The sequence below is a fragment of the Ambystoma mexicanum genome, chromosome 7q (genome assembly GCF_040938575.1).
Source record: "Ambystoma mexicanum isolate Mex_15411 chromosome 7q, UKY_AmexF1_1, whole genome shotgun sequence".
In the NCBI taxonomy this organism is placed as follows: Eukaryota; Metazoa; Chordata; class Amphibia; order Caudata; family Ambystomatidae; genus Ambystoma; species Ambystoma mexicanum.
This window is the reverse complement of record NC_090941.1, coordinates 840193335-840210322: the sequence shown is the minus strand read 5'-3', so window position 1 is coordinate 840210322 and position 16988 is coordinate 840193335. Positions and strand designations below refer to the sequence as shown.

The window sequence follows — 16988 nt, the reverse complement described above, 5'->3', positions numbered from 1 at the left end:
TCAACCAGCTCAAATACTTCTGGTCTATGATCTGCTTCTCTAAACTGCAACTATTCTAAACCCTTTTGAATATGGCCTTTTGAACTAAAAGGCAACAATGAATATTTCATTCAAACTACCAACTTTACTGTGTGTTCAATGTACAGCCATACTACTGTTAATGTTAATGGACATTTGTACCACGCACTATCACCACCGGAGTGGTCCCCTGACGCTCTGGCGGTTCTGAAAAAGGAGGGGAGGATGAGTTAGTGGGACGAAGCAGGTAAAGTGCAGGAGAGCAGTGATGTGCTGTTGGCAGCCTCAGCCCGGTGGGTCCGTTGGCTGGGCCTGGGGTGTTTGCGGCCGGTAGACGTTGTGTACTGTTGTGCACGACTATGTGTGTTTTTGTTTCATTGTTGCAGTGTAGTGAAGTTTGTGCGGTTTGTTGTGCTGTAGGTTTGGTTGTGTTTGGTTTGGAGTTTGAGAGGTGTATGCAGAAAGGGAAATTGTTAGTAGGGTTGGTTAGTTTGTGTCTCTATCCTGAGTTGAGGCGCTCGGTTTGCGTGGTCTCCCCTGATGCAGCTCTGTCCAGATCTGGGTCCGACTGGCATATAAGGTTCCTTACTCTTCAGGCTCCCACCTCTAACATGCTCTCTCAGTGCTCCGCTTATTCTCCTTTAATACTCCTGCGGCAAGTGCATGTGCCAATGTCAACCTCTTAGGTAGTGTCGTGATTGTCAATATCTCGTCAATTCCATACCACTATGTTACCTGGTGGTAACTAAGGGCAGGCGAGGTGTTGGTGGGATTGTCTGGGGTAGTTGACTCAGGCTCCGTCTCCGTGCGTGCCTTCTGTGTTCCAGTCTGTCCGGTGTCACCCGTCCAGGTGTCGTGTGAGTTACCCTCTCGGTCGGGGATGTCTGTCTCCTTTCCGGTTTAGTCACCTTTTTTTTTTTTGGTTTTGGTTTCCAGATTTAGTCTGTGGTGTTCAAGAGCCAGGTTTTTATTTAGTGATTTCCTGAATTTTAGGTGATCTTCAGTGTTTATTTCTTTTGGGATGATGTTCCAGGTTTTTGCGGCTAAGTGGTAGAAGGAGGTGCCTCCAAGTTTTTTCTTAAGGTATGGTTTGAGTTCCAGGCGGATTTCGTTGCTTGATCGGAGGGGTCTCGTTGGCTTGTAGACTGTTATTTTCTTTTGTAGGAATTCTGCTCCTTGTCCGCTGATTGCCCTGTGCGTTATGCACATTGTTTTGAAGGTGATGCAATGTTTTACTGGGAACCAGTGTAGTGTTTTTAGCGCTGGAGTGATGTGTTCTCTTCTGGATAGTGTGAGGAGTAGTCTTGCTGCTGCGCTTTGGATCTGTTGCAGTTTCTTCAAGAGGTATTCTGGTATTCCGAGGTAGAGGCTGTTTGCGTAGTCGATTTTTGACACGATTAGGGTGACGATGGTGAGTGTTTTGTGCGTGAAGGAGAGGAAAAGTAGAATTCTTCTCCCCGTGTGGAGGAGGAAATAGCATCTCTTCACTGTTGCATTTATTTGTGGTTCCAGGGTTAGGGTGTTGTGCATTAGGACTCCCAGATTTTTTACTACCTTCGATGGCGTTGGTGCGTTTCCCATTTCCGTGGGCCATGGGATGGTAGTTTCGTTCTCTTGGTCTTTGAATATGATCATGATTTCTGTCTTTCCTGGGTTGATTTTCAGGTTGTTGGCATTCATCCAGTTGAAGACTTCTTTTAGACAGTCGGTTAGGGTTGAGTGGTCGGCATCGGTGTCTTTGATTTTGTAGATGATCCGAGTGTCATCTGCGTAATTGTAATATGTAATGTTGTATTTTTTTAAGATTCTGATGACTGGAGTCTTATGGATGTTGAAATATAGTGGAGATAGTGAGGATCCTTGTGGGACTCCGCAGTCGTTAACTATTGGGGTTGATTTAAAAGGGTTTATCCATACCGTTTCTGTTCTGTCTGCTAGGAATGATTTGGTCCAGCATAGTGCTGTTTCTGTTATGCCTATGTCTTCTAGTCTTTTGGTCAGGGTGTCGTGGTTAACTGTGTCAAAGGCTGCGGAGAGGTCGAGCAGAATAAGGGCTGAGGTAGTGTTTGAGTCTGCGTTAGTTTTGAGATCGTCCCAGATGGATAGTAATGCTGTTTCCGTTCCTCATGCTGGTCTGAAACCGATTTGAGCTTGGTTCAGCAGGTGGTGTTTTTCTACGTGTTCTTGGGTTAGTTTATATACGTAGGTTTCTAGAAGTTTTGCTGGGTAGGGCATGTTAGAGATTGGCCTGTAGTTGGAAAGGTCATCTACGTTACCACTTGTGTTTTTCAAGAGTGGTCTGATGTATGCTGATTTGAAGATCTTCGGTACAGTCCTTGTAGATAGTGAAATATTAAGAAGGTTTCTATAGTGTTCTGCTGGTGATCCTTGCGCGAGGATTTATTTGTATATGTCTGGGGGACCGGGGTCCATGGGTGATCTCGCTTCCTTGCTTTGTTTTACCAGCATTGCGAATGCCTCTGCTGATATTTCAGGGAAGCTTTGGAGTTTGTGCTTTGGTTCCGTGTTAGGTCCGTTGGGTTGTGTGTTGTGGTTGGTTGGTCGCTTTTGTATGGTTTGTCGAATGTCATTGATTTTTTTTTTTTTTGAAGTGGTCTGCCAGGTCGTTGCAGAGTTTTTCTGAGGGGGTTGGGGTGTTATCGCAGCCTGGTGGGTTTCTCATTTCTTCAATGATGCTAAACATTTCTTTTTGTGTGTTGGTGGCATTGTTGATTCTGTCATCGTGGTGTCTTCTCTTTGCTTTTTGAATTTCCTTTTTGTATGCACGGATTTGTTTCTGGTACAGTGTTTTTTTCCTTGGGTTGTATTCTTTCCTCCATTCCAATTCCCTCTTTTTGTTTTCCTTTTTCATGCCGTTTAATAGTGGGGTGAACCATTTTGCCCTTACTCTTTTTTTTTGATGGGGTGAACGGTTTTTCTGGGGCGATCTTGTCTATTGTATTTGCGATCCATTTGTGCAGTATCTCTGCTTTCCCGTCTAGGTCCGCTGACTCCAATTCTGTATTTGAGGGTTTCGTTAATTCCAGTTGTTCGAATAGGTTGCTTTCTTTGACGTGTTTCCAGTTTCTTTTGGTGGTGGTAGTGAGTTTTGGATGTTGGATGTAGGCTTGGGTAGGCAGAGTGATCACGAATGGGATGATGAGATGGTCGCTCCACAGTATTTGTATCGGCGGTACTGCTTGAAGACTGCATTTGGCATCCAACCTTTTCTTAAAGTGAGTTCACCCCCTTGTATGATTAACTTGGAATCTGCATTACGACCATAACTTACATTACATTTTAATAACATGCTTGCATAGAATCAGGTCATAGGCTGTATGGTCCAGAGGGGATTCACAGTCAAGCAGTTACTGCAGGACATTAACCAACACTTTTCCACCATAAAACAGGTGCTGAAAATGATGCACATCGCCCATCCCAAGAATACGAATTTCCCAGACTTGGGTTAGACAGGTGTGTTATTCACTACTGATGCATCTGCCCAAAGACATACACACAAGTCACGTTTGACCACATCAACCACTTCTAACATAGGGCTCTCATCCTTGTCCAGGGTCTGCAGTGTTTTGTGCGGAATGGTTCTTAAGGTTGTAGAAAGTTCGCAACTCCAACTATCATGGAAAGGAATGGAAGTCCATAAAACGCAAACAAACTAAGAATGCTTCAGTGTTTCGAACAATACATGTTTTGCCTACTATTTTAACTAATAAAAGCTTATCTTATGCATTCATCTGAATATATTTATCATTATCCATTGCATATAATGTATCTGAACAGAACATTCTGCTATAAAACACAAATATTTAAGTATTTATGGCGAGTGTGACTTCCATTATATGACTGGCACAATATGGAGCTACACATCCTCATGACTCCACTGTTTGAGCCAATGCACAAGAGCACAACCAAATTAATATTTAAGTTTTAAGTTGTTTTACTTACTATCAATCTCGCCTGAAGAGCAGCAAAATACACGCACTAGTTCTGTTAATATCAATACTAGAGTGCATCTAAGGTGTACACCAAAATGGTGTCAGTTATGTTTCAATCACACAGTAGATGAACCAATTGTGTTTTTTAAAGTGCCACAATACAAACCTGAGAAACGCCTAGATAAATTATATTTCTGCTAAATAATACTCGGGGGGGGGGAAAAAGGAAAGCAGGAAAATAGGATTTCTTTTTAGTTTCATGTAGTCATCCTCCTAAGAGAAGCGGTATCAGTGGTGGTTGTTTCTTTTTATAGACTACAACCTGATTGATTGATGGTCTTTTGTTCCATCCTAACTTCTTGCCCCCTATTATTCACTAAGAGCAGTTGAATATTGCTCAACCACAAGTGGTCAACATATGCAACTGCTCGCCCCCCTCCCAAAGATGAATCCCTCCATCTCCACTTCTGCCTCCCTACCTGTCACCCAACACCCTCTTTTTTCTCTTAATTTTCAGGAGGGTCCCCCTTGAACTCTGCATTCCAAGACCCTACACCCCCATTGCATACCCCCTACTATCCATCCCCCGCACTCCATGCCACGCCAGCCCCCTCCTCACTTTGTAGATGTGTGCGCCACCCATCAATTCCTTTGTGTGAGAGGAACAAAAGAAAGTTACGGCTATGAGTAACAATGCATATCGGATCATTTATGCTTTCTGAGATAAAAAAAAGTACTGCATAGTTCTCCAGTATGGGGTCTGGCATGTATTCACATGCTCATGAATATTCCCCGTTGTCGGGCTGGGAATCCTTGGTAAAGAAAAAATCAGTTTCAGTTTTGTTTCTGAACTGCCTTTCTACTAATAACCAATCACTGGTCTATGGGTCATACTGCCCCCAGCCAATGACTGCCCTCTACCTAAGCCCCTCCTCTGGCAGCCATCTTCAGAATTTTACCGCACGTTCAAGTGTTGGGAGTCCTCATGCTATAGCTCTCGAGCTTTTGCTGTGTGTTTGCACTTTTTCAAGGAGATTTTTCTCATTTTTCGGTTAAATCGAACCTCAAGCTCCACCGTTTCTTCTTCCGATCAACGGGGACCCGTTTACGAATTTCCAACGCCCCTCAAGGGTGAAGTTTTCATTGAGTGACGGTTCTTGGAGGATTCCAGAAGATCTGAGGCCTACCATGGACGCGGCCCAGGACAAGGGTAGCTTGACGCCCGGATCCAAGCTGTTCAGGAACTGCCCTGGATGCGGTTAACAGAATGTTTTCAAGGAGGGCGAGCCTTCGAGATGTCTCTACTGCCTTCATGAGGACAAGACGCACGTGGAGAAGGACTGTGCATTCTGCAAGAACCTATCGGAACGGACCATGAGGGATCGTCGTTCCCGCCTTGCCAGCTGGCTGGAGAAGGGCCCAGCAGGTGAGAAGAAGAAAAGGTCAGAGCTGTCTTCTAAGTCCTGTGAGGGCGCCCCAGCGACGGGGGCCCAACAGAAGGCTAAGCCGAACGGTCGGGCTCTTCGGCTGCCAGGCAGGGCGCACCTTCCCTGGCACCATCAACCATGAGCCAACGCTCTGGTCTGGGGGAAGAGGAATTCCGAGAACCCGGGTAAGCTTCTGGAGAGGCCCCGGTCGATCTCAAAGGATTCAGCCGAGGGGGAGCGAGGCGGTGACCCTCCCCCCAAGGTGAAGGCTTCAAGCGCGCCCAAGGTGGTGAAGGCCTTGATTCACCCAGCTAAGGCCTCTATCGAGGGAGTCGCAGCGACCCTGGCGAAGCATGTGGAGGCTACACCAGTGGAGGCGACCTCAGGGCCCAGAGTTTCCCTGCCACCACGGAGGGAATCCTCTTTCCAGCCCATCGACAAGACCCCCATGAAGACCCCGGTGGAAAAAGAGGGGGCGGGGGGGCGGTGGCCATTTTCGGACACGGATTCAGCCTCTGAGGAGGAGCTGGTTGAGGCCGTGAAGAGCCTCAACGAGAAGTTCGAGAAGGTACAAACCCACGGGAGAGATCCCGAGGAGGTGGTCGAAGATAGCGACGGTGGTGCCGACGAGGCCCCTGTGGAGGAGCGGCAAGCTCTCCCGTCGCAGCCATTGCCCGATCCTCAGGACAACTCAGCGGCCATTTTGATGACGATCCAAACCTTATGCACGGAGATAAGGACGAGATTACCACGAACCCCGGCAGACGATCCAGAACCGGGCCCGTCGGGAAGCCCTCCGAACAAGCAGAGGAGAGTTCACCCCCTCCCCCCCGTGTCACATATCGCCCATGGAAAGTATGGAGGAGATGGTCGATATGGGAGAAGGACTGATTTATTCCATGCAACGCACAGTCTTCCAGTATTAGCCGCCTTAAAGACCAGCAGATGAGAAGCACCTGTGCGTTGCAACTTCCTTACTTTGTTCCAGGGGGTAAGTTTGCTTACGCTCCCTCTTGTGTTCCGTTCCCGGTTTCTGCCTACCTTGTTGGTCGTTTGTTAGTGGGTTGCTTCCCACTCGAACGGCTCCTTGCCTCCTTCCATTCTGGACTACTTTCCTCTCCGCTTGTGCGGCGTCTGTCGCCGTAACCTGTTTACATCTCTCTCAGCCCTTCCTGCTACTGCTGTACTCTCTCCCGCGCTGGGCGCTTCCTGAGCTTTCATTGTTTTCTGTGAGCGGTGTCTACTGTTGGAGCTGTGTGTTCCCGACACACAGTCCTTTCCTTGTGTACCACTACATCCGCGTGTTATCCGCATGCCAGCTGGACCTCTACCCGGACAACAGGCAATCGCCTACTACGACAACAACCAGTGCATTGTGGTACTTGTAGGCAATACTACTCTTGCCTTCACTCTTACTGGATTGCTCTATGGACTGCATCAACTACCATCCATATCAAGATCTACCAGGGTTTTTTCATCCGGTTTTTCCCTGGTTTGGGCTGGGCTCCCTGGAGTCCCCGCTGCCGGGCACATAGCCTCTTTGGCAAAGTGGACTCTAGGCGAGCCCGTCCTTCTATCTTCAAATCCAAGAACAAGATCGGAACCAAGTCCACAAGAACCACCTGGAGAGAAAAGAAGACAGAACGTTATACAGACGAATCTACTGCATCTCCAACAGATTCATCAGGTGAGGAGTGGGCTAGTTGTGTAGACACTGTACTTGATCAACCTGTCAAACCTGAGACCCCGCCCTTCATGCCCTCGCGGCCTGTGGAGCCTTCATCCCCCTCTCCGGATCCCAGGGATGACACGGCGACAGACACGACGAAGGGGACGGATGACGACGGTGGTAACGACGGGATGGACCTTCCATGACCACCCTCTCGGGCTTCCCCGCCTGATGAAATTGGCTCCTTTCACGCCATGATCGCCAGGGAATCCGAGCTCTCCCAGCTCTGCACCGAGGAATAGAAGAAGGAAGGTTTCCTCTATCAACGGCGAGAGGCCAAGAGAAAGACGGTCCTCGCGGTACCGTTACTCGACAATATCTGGGACGAGGGACTTGCGGTCCTGAAGAACCCGTCCACGACGCCTGCCAAGAAGGACTGGTACGAGAAGAAGTACTGGGTCCCCGACACCGCCCCCTTGTGCCTCAGGGCTCAGCCGACGCCAGATTTGGTCGTCTCAGCGGCGGCCAAGAAGAAGGCGACGGGGGCGACATCTTCGACCTCCACTTCCCCACCTGACGGCGAGGGAAAGAAATTGGACGCCATGGGGCAACGGGTCATCTCGTCGACGGCGACGACAATTAAAGCGGCCAACGCCTTAGTGATTGTGGTCCGTTACGACAGGGAGCTATGGTACAAGATAGCTCCCCTACTGGACTTCCTACCAGACGACAAGAGGGCAGAGGCCCTAGAGATTCTGCAGGAAGGTGAGGTGGCGTCGGACTACGCCATAACGGTGGCAACGGACATTGCCGACACCGGGTTTCGCCAGTTAGGCAACAGTGTTTGCCTTCAACGATGAGGCTGGCTCAAGGCGACAGACTTCCATCAGGACGTGTGCAGACCTGGGTGTTGGACATGCCGTTCGACGGCAACAATCTGTTTGGGAAAACGGTGGATGAGTCGCTGCAGGCCATCAAGGCTGACAGAGACGGCCCGAGCCCTGGGAGTCCTTTAGCAACGACGGCCCTTTCGGAGCGCCGGATGCAGACGGGGGGCCTCCAAGGGATCAGGCGGTGGTTCCTCTACATACCGCAGGCGGCCCGCTCCTCGTCACAGGAGGCCTACAGAGGTTGCGGCAAACAAAGAGGATCTCGTCGTCATCGCCAAGGAGGCCAAGGCCGCCTCCAAGCAAGATTGAACCGGCCATAGCGTCGGGCCCCCACCGAAGCACCCCGGTGGGAGGCCGGCTGGCGAAGTTCGTCAGCGTGTGGGAGTCCATCTCCACCGACCCTTGGATACTGGATGCCCTGGCCCACGGGCACACTCTCGAATTCCAAAAGAAGTGTCCCAGCATTCCTCCCGTGGCCAGGAAGGAAAATCGCGTCCCTCAACTGCTGTTGGAGGTAAAGGCGATGCTCAAGAGGCTCCGGGGCTCTGGAGTATATTCAAGATACTTCCTCGTCAGAAAGAAGACAGGCGGTTGGCGCCCCATCCTGGACCTACGTCGGTTGAACAAATACATCAAGGCACAGAAGTTCAGGATGGTCACTCTACAGCACGTGCTGGAACAGCTGGAGGAGGGCGACTTCCTATCGTTGTTGGACTTGGAGGATGCTTACTTCCCCATCCTAAAAGGGCACCGAAAGTTCCTCAGATTCGTAGTTCAAGGACACCACTACCAATTCAGAGCTCTGCCATTCGGATTGAAGTCGGCACCCAGGTTGTTCACCAAGTGCTTAGCACCAGTGGCGGCGCGGCTGCACCTGCAGGGGATCCACGTCTACCCCTACCTGGACGACTGGCTTATCCGTGCAAGGACAAGAGAACTCACCGTCGAGCACACGGCGAAGACCGTCCGCTTACTCACAGAGCTGGGTTTCTCCATCAATTACCCAAAATCCCATCTGGTTCCGTCGCAGGCGGCACTGTTTCTGGGAGCGAAGCTCGATACAGTGGAACGATTGGCGTCTCTGTTGGAAGAAAGGACGAAGGCCATCTTAGGCAAAGTGCAGCGCCTGCTAGCCACGGACATGGCCAGGGTGAGATCCATCAAGTCTCTCCTCGGAATGATGTCCTCATGCATCTACCTAGTGCGCCTGTGCAGGCTACGGATGCATCCTCTACAGGAGTTCCTCGACGCCCGCTGGATGCAAGCGGCGGGCAGCTTCGAAGACAAGATCCCGCTCAATGAGGTTTTCTGTCGGGCGATTCAGAGGTGGGGCACCCGTGCACACCTCACCGTGGGCACGGACTTCCAGACCTCGGCACATCAGGAGACGGTGACGACGGACGCATCCCTGGAGGGATGGGGTGCGCACACCGGAGATCTCCACGCAAGAGGTCTTTGGCTCCCGGAAGAGAGGTCTCTCCACATCAACATCTTGGAGCTCTGCGCGCCGTGTTCTGGGCGCTCAAGTCATTCCTCCCGTCCCTCAAGGGCAAGGTCGTGAGGATCTTCACCGACAACACCACCACATTGTTCTACATCCGGAAGCAGGGTGTCACCAGATCCCCAGCCCTATCCAAGGAGGCCCAGGATCTGTGGCACTGGGCCGTCGCCCAGGGGATATTTCTGGTTCCCTTCCATCTGGCAGGAATAAAAAACACCATTGCCGACTCACTCAGCAGAGAGATGCGCTCGTGCCACGAGTGGGAACTACGCACGATCAAGTCGATCGGCTCTTCCAACGATGGGGCAAACCCCAGATTGACCTGTTCGCGACAGCGTGCCCGAGGTTCGCCAGCAGGTTTTCCCAGCCGAGGAGCATGGGCGACATTTCTCGTTCCCCTAGGACGGCCTGTTTCCTCCGTTGCCACTGATTCTTCGACTCATCAGCCAGCTCAAGAGGTCCCAGTGCAGGATGATCCTCATCGCACCGGCGTGGCCGAGACAGATCTGGTTCCCGGACTTTCTGGACCTCTCAGCGTCCCCACCAGTCAAGCTGTCGATGGACGTAGATCTTCTCTCCAGAGAGGTAGGCGCCATTCTTCATCACGACCCGGAGTCGCTGGACTTGCAGGCCTGGCTCCTGCGGCACTAGAGTTTGGAGGGTACGATATCCCGGCTGACTGCAGAGAGGTTTTTGCAAAGGCCAGGGCGTCCTCAACTCGCAAGTGCTACGGACATACGTGGAAGAGGTTCTCTGTCTGGTGCTGTGCACAGAAGATCAACCCTCTACGGATTACGGCACCTCAAGTGCTACCATACCTACTGTCGCCGGCCAAAGCTGTACTAGCTCACGCTTCCATCAAGATACATCTGGCAGCCATCTCCCGATACACCAGAACTGCAGGACGGCCGTCGTTGTGGTCTCATCGACTGGTGAAGGAATTTATGAAGGGACTGTTCTGATCGTTCCCGCCGGTGAAGGCTCCAGCCCCGCCGTGGGAGCTCAACGTGGTGCTGACCAGGCTCATGGGGCCACCATTCAAGCCTTTGCATTCGGCTCCGTTGAAGTTCCTGTCGTGGAAGACAGCGTTCCTTGTGGCCATCACCTCTGCACGACGCGTGGGAGAGATTCAGGCCCTATCCTGCTAGCCTCCATAGTTGTCTTTTCACGATACAAGGGTGGTGCTGAGGACGCACCCCTCTTTCATGCCCAAGGTGCCGTCGGACTTCCATCTTAACAAGCCCTTGGTGTTGCCAGTTTTCTTTCCGTCGCCTTCGTCGCCAGCCGAGAGGACTTTGCACTTGCTGCATATAGCTAGAGCGCTTAAGTTCTACGTGGACCGAACGAAGAGTTTTCGGAAGACATCACAGCTGTTTGTGAACTTTGGACCTGTGAACCAAGGGAAGGCTCTCTCGAAGGCTTCCATTTCCAGATGGCTCTCCGACTGCATCATGCACTGTCATCGGTTGGCCAACCGACCGTTGCCCGGCCGTCCGAGAGCCCATTAGACCAGAGCGATCGCTACTACTATGGCGTTCTTGTCTGGTGTGCCCTTGCTGGACATCTGCAGGGCTGCTATATGGAGGTCGACGCACACCTTCACGAGATTCTACTGCGTCGACCTGAAGGTGGGCCTGGTGAGGAGGTAAGAGTTGCTTAATGTTGAGTTTATGTAATGCTTAATGTTGAGCCTTTTGCCACCTCCCATGGTTGTGCATGTGTGTACTGCTATGTATTCTTATATTCATGAGCATGTGAATCCATGCCAGACCCATGCCGGAGAACAACAGTTACAGGTAAGTAACTTGTTCCTTGATCAGCATTTTGCGCGATGGGATCAAGGGTACATTATGCCACACAGGCTCTTAGTCACACATGCAAGACCAGTCATTATCCCTTCATTAAACTGGTTGTGTTTAACACTAGGGTTTTATAGCATGATGGCTTACTTCTACTTATAGGCATCTGTTTAGGAAGGAGCAGCAGAGCAGCATTGGCCAGCTATTTCCTTTGGTTTGGTTGGTGGATTTTGGATATAAGCTACTTGTATATTAAAATCTGCAAGGAGCTGGCCAACCCTGTTGCAGTCTCTACCTCTCCTGTCCCCTCCCAGGCCCTCTGCACTGCACTGGCCTCTCACTTCATCTCTAAAACTCAGGACATCCTGTCCTCGCTCTCCTCCTCTCACCTCCCTCCCCCCCTACCCGGCTCTTCCTCTGGCCCTTCTGCGGTCAACCCTCCTCCCTCTTTCTCTGCCTTTCCACCCTTCTCTGCTGACGAGGTTTCCAGACAAGTCCGATCAATGAAAGTCTCGTCTAAACAGGTTCACCCCTGTTCCTCCAAAACTATCAAGGACCACATCGACTCCCTGGCTCCTGCCCTGGCTGACTTTTGCAACCACTCCTTCGCCTCTGGAGTCTTCCCTTCCCCCCTCAAGCACTCCCTTGTGCACCCTCTTCTCAAGAAACCCTCTTCCGACCCCTCCTGCCCGGCTAACTATCGCCCTATCTCCATCACTCCCTTCCTGGGCAAACTCCTGGAGAAACTGGCCATCTCCCAGCTTAACCTCCATGCTGAATCTGTTGGTAGTCTTCATGACCATCAATCTGGCTTCAGAGCTGCCAGAAGCACGGAAACTGCTCTTCTGAACATCCGTGAAGACCTGCTCCTGAACCTCGATTCCAACACTCCGTGTGTTCTCATTCTGCTCGATCTCTCCTCTGCCTTTGACACTGTCAACCATGCCATCCTGCTCAACCGTCTCCGGGAAAACCTGGGTATCACTGGTCAGGCTCTGGCGTGGCTGACCTCTTTCCTTTCAAATCGACCCTCCCAGGTCCAACTGGGGTCCTTCCTCTCCGACATCTTTTTCTCCACCTGTGGTGTCCCCCAGGGATCTAATCTCTCTCCCTGGCTGTTCAACCAGTATCTGGCTCTCCTTGCCCACCGCATCGCCGCTCTCTGCCCTAATTTCCAGTGCTATGCGGACGATACCCAGCTCATTTTCAGGCTACCCTCAGCCTCCCCCTCTCCTTCCCTCATCTCTGACTGTCTGTCTGCTATCAAAGAATGGTGTGCCGCCAATGACCTCTGCCTTAATGCCAGTAAGACTGAGATTCTACTCATCGGTACTCCCACTCCCTCCTTCCCTGCAGCTCTCTGGCCTGCCTCCCTTGGCCCCCTCCCTGCTCCTACCTGCAAGGCAAAAAACCTTGGGGTCATCTTCGACTCCACACTCTCCTTCTCTCCTCATATTTCTGACGTCGCCAAGAGGTCACACTACCAGCTGCACCTCCTCAGAGGTATTCTTCCCTTCCTCTCCTTCCCCCAGAAGCTCACTGTCTCCCGAGCCCTGGTTCTCTCGAAGCTGGATTACTGTAACAGCCTCTATCTTAATCCGCCTGCCTCCACTCTCCGCCCTCTGCAACTCATCCAGAACAGAACTGCGAGACTTGTCCTTGGCCTCAAGCCCAGGGACCGTATCTCTCCAGGACTGAAATCTCTACACTGGCTCCCAGTGGCTGCGAGGATAAAGTTCAAAACCCTCTGCATTGTCCACAAGGCCTTCTGGGGCCTGGGTCCTAAATACCTTCAACTCTCTCTTCCCAAATATCTTCCTCCCCGAGCCCTTCGCTCATCCGCCTCCAACTCCCTCATGGTCAGCCGCTTCTCGAAGCAGCGAGCTGGGGGTAGATCTCTCTCCGCGGCAGGGGCCTCCCTCTGGAACAGCCTTCCTGCCTCCCTGAAACTTGAGGAGAACCACCTCCGGTTCCGGAAGCACCTCAAAACCTTCCTCTTTGCTTCTGCTTTCTCTCTCCCTCTCCCCTGCTGAACAGCTAATTAAATTCTTCACTAAACTGCACTGATCCTGCAACTTGACCACTCTAAACTGCCTTCGGTCCTGGTCCCAGTCACTGATCCCCTGGAACCCCTCTGCACTACGGGACTGTCTCTGTATCCCTACAGCCCCCCCCCCCTTCCCCAGCACTTGCTCTGCACTTACCTTCTACTTGCCACTAGCTGGCCCTTTTTTATTTATCAATTACGCCACTTACCTTTACTGCACTTCCCCCCCTCCCCTTGCACTTTTCCCCCCTCCCCACCCCTGCACTTGCGCGATCTGAATGACACCTGGCCTAGTAGGATCGTTTGTTTTGTCTCCCCTTGTTCCTCCCCTCCCTGCCTCGTCGCGCCTTGAAACACCTGTGTATAGGCGCGTTACAAATACCATATCATATATCATATCATATCCCACTGTCCTCTGGATGGCCCAGTGGCCGATGATGGACCACTTGCTCCATCTCCCTTCATCCCCCAGTAACTGCAGTTAAGCCATGACCTTTCAGAAGACTGCTCAGAAACCCAGAGCTAGCACAGAGATCCCAGAGTGGGTGGAGGAGGGTGTTTGGGAAGGGCAAGTAGTGTGTGAGACTCGTAGGGACTAGCATGGCTATGGTTGGTCAATAGGTGGGTAAACACCCAAACGCCCCCCTCGCAGGCTTTTTACCCTTAATCACTTCCCATCTTTCTCCTATTTCAACTTCCCATGACAATAGTTTGGCTTTTAGGCAGTGCTTACAGTGTCACTTAATCAGAAAAACTAAAAATGAGCATTATTTTTAACCACCAGTGATTTTCAAATAGAAATGTGCTCATCCATTTCACTTTTGATGTCTACCTCTACTAATGCAGTACTTTGTTTCGTTCAGTTTTGTTTTTCATGCTCCACGCATAGCTCTTACTTTATGCAGCTTCCCATGTACCCAAAGTTACCTACTTTTCATTGTGTTAAAATATCCAATGTGCCCTCGAAAGCTCAACCATTCTACCATTTTGCGATATTATTGGGGGTCAGACCAATAAAACATCACAGCCTGTATTTCTCAGTGAATTTCCACATTGAACTTGGTGTGGGCAGAGCCAGTAGTTGCAAACATTAGTTTTCACAAAGACATCAAATTGTCTGTCTAGGCTACTATGGCTACCAGTTACCTACATATGTGAGTCATTTACACTGTAGCTTAGGCTAGTGCTTACATATGAATATTGCAACCCAGGCTGAGGTACAGGATTGGGTAAAGCCTACTAAATGTGCATGTGTTGGTAAACAAAAATGTGCATTGTGCACAGCACTTAACGTTAAGGACTTTACCTATATAGTACCTACAGATGGAGGTAGGGTTGGCATGTGCATCCATCAGTGAATTGTATACCTTAACTATATAGCCGCAATTCACATATTCAAGTATGGCAGAATATTTGGCCAATTCTTGCAAAAAGTGGATTTCACCCCAAACCCTGGTTGTAACCCTAATCATGTATCATGCTTGTTTCTATGCAAGTAAGATTTCTTCAGAATTCAATGTTAAAAATACATTTTAGTTGTTTTAACATTGGCATAGTCATATAGGCAGAACATTCCGCTAATAATGATTTAGCTAATTTAGATTTTTGCATATTTTCAAAGGTCCACAAAATTCCTAAAATGGCAATAAGGCACACAATTTAATAATTAATTACGCATTTGCCACTCATTTATATTAGTCTGAAAACTGAAAAAAAAATACCTGTTTGATATCCTATGCTCACTTTATTTGCATGTTAGAAGCCCCTGTGATAGTTTGTGTTCATACTCGGCACAAAATATACTGGTTTTCGCTGCAAGATTTCCTCCAATGTGCTTATAGTTAGATATAACCACTATTCTTTTTGACACTCGTAACATGGGCATTTATTCACCTAATGTTTGTTATATTTGATAATCTGTGAGTTTCTGCGAAAACACTGTTTACATTTCTGAATTTGTTATAGGATGATTGTTGCAGTGTTCCATAGTTGTGTGTGTTTGGTTTTGAATCTGCTTATATTAAACGTGGCTTTGCACACATTGATACATAAAGGGGTTCTAGAAAAGCTATAGATCTATGTGTGCTTTTTGTGTTGCCAGGGATACCACCATTATTAACCACTCGCGGCATGGCAGCTACAATGACAACTCTACGGCAATCCGGATGTGGCAGGAGGAAGAGCAGATTGCGAAGGCCAACGGGAGGTGTCTGGACATGGAACACACGTAATGAACAGCTATTGTCTTGAACGAAAAGTATTGCAATACTAGTGTAATTTAGATATTCGAAGCCGCCGATATCAATTGCAAAAATAATATGTTTTATTTTCACAATTTGAAAAGTATCTGTTTTGGGGACATTTTAAGAGATGAAGGCAATAGTATCCCTTTCATTATGGATTTTAAAATGCATGCAATATTTTGAGAATAGATAGCATTTCTTCTATACAGCCCTCTATTGTGACCTACCGCAGTACTCAAAAATCGTCCATGGAGAATTGAAAGTTTAAAAGCAACTGTTGATCAACTATTAGAAATATACTATTGCCCTATCATGCCATGAAATATGGAAAAGATTCATTTGATCGTTTTATGTGTATGCAGGAAATATAAGTAACAGCTTGTGTGACCACATTATTTGACAATTGAAACTGTTCTTTATTGGCCATAACATATTCCACAATAAGTGACATAATATGGACATACAAATAACCAGGTACTGACCACACACTTACAAGGAAGCTATTCTTCATTTCATGGTTCATTGTTTTTGCGCCCAAGTATTCTGGACATTGGAATTCATATTAAGGTTTTTTTTAAGGCCACAAAAAGACATGGCGTATATGCTGATAAGCATGGAGTGAAAAATTACTTTGAAATATGTGAAACTCGGTTATACTCACCTTAATAGGTCAGAGGGTCAAGACTTGACTATGAAATGCAATGATCTCTGAAAACACTGCAGTACCTGAGTAGCTAGGAATACACTGGGGGACTTGTCTCCTCAAACACATTTCAAATACTTCCATTACCTATCCATACTTGGGATTTGTCATGTGTGATATACTGCGCTTTGCTTTGTTACGTATGTAACCTTTACGTTTATTAAGCTGTAGCTCCCTCAGAAGTCTTCAGATGGGATTTATTTTTGCATGTAAACACCAGGGGGGTCATTACGACCTTGGCGGTAAGGGGTTAACGTCGCCGGTAATGTGCCAGAGCCGTCAACCCCTTACCGCCCCATTACGAGTCTGCTCGCGGGACCCGCAAAGGGTGCGTGGTAAAACCAGGCGCCCTTAGCAGGTCCCGCTAGCAGACCAGGGAGCTAACAACGGGCTATTAACGGGCCCGTTGTTAGCTCCCTCCCCATTCCCATTGAGCCAAATGGGGGCTCAAATGGGATTGGGGATGTACTGAGTCCGGGTTCCTTGAATGAGGAATTACCGGGTCCTCCAAGGGTGGAATGGCCCAGTAATTCATCATTCAAGGAGCCCGGTACCCGGTAAGGGGGTAACCATGCAGCAAATTGCGGCATGGTTACCTCCAAGGTCGTAATGACCCCCCATGGTATGTCTATAGATGTATGTATATTGTGAAATGACCCTCTACCTAGCATGTATATTTAGGTGGCTGGCAGCGATCTCTATACTGACAATGCCACTAAGGAAAATCAAAACAGCGTG

The 16988-nt window shown here is 49.3% G+C and overlaps 1 protein-coding gene across 2 annotated transcripts in view; it reads left to right on the top strand.

The window, feature by feature from the left end:
* The window catches only part of AMOTL1 (angiomotin like 1), a 1007056-nt gene that overhangs the window by 915943 nt on the left and 74125 nt on the right, over positions 1 to 16988 (top strand). For both annotated transcript variants that reach the window (XM_069639243.1, XM_069639245.1), the window contains one exon: positions 15406 to 15531. In XM_069639243.1, coding sequence (XP_069495344.1) covers positions 15406 to 15531 — 126 coding nt within the window. The remainder of the gene's footprint in view (positions 1 to 15405; positions 15532 to 16988) is intronic.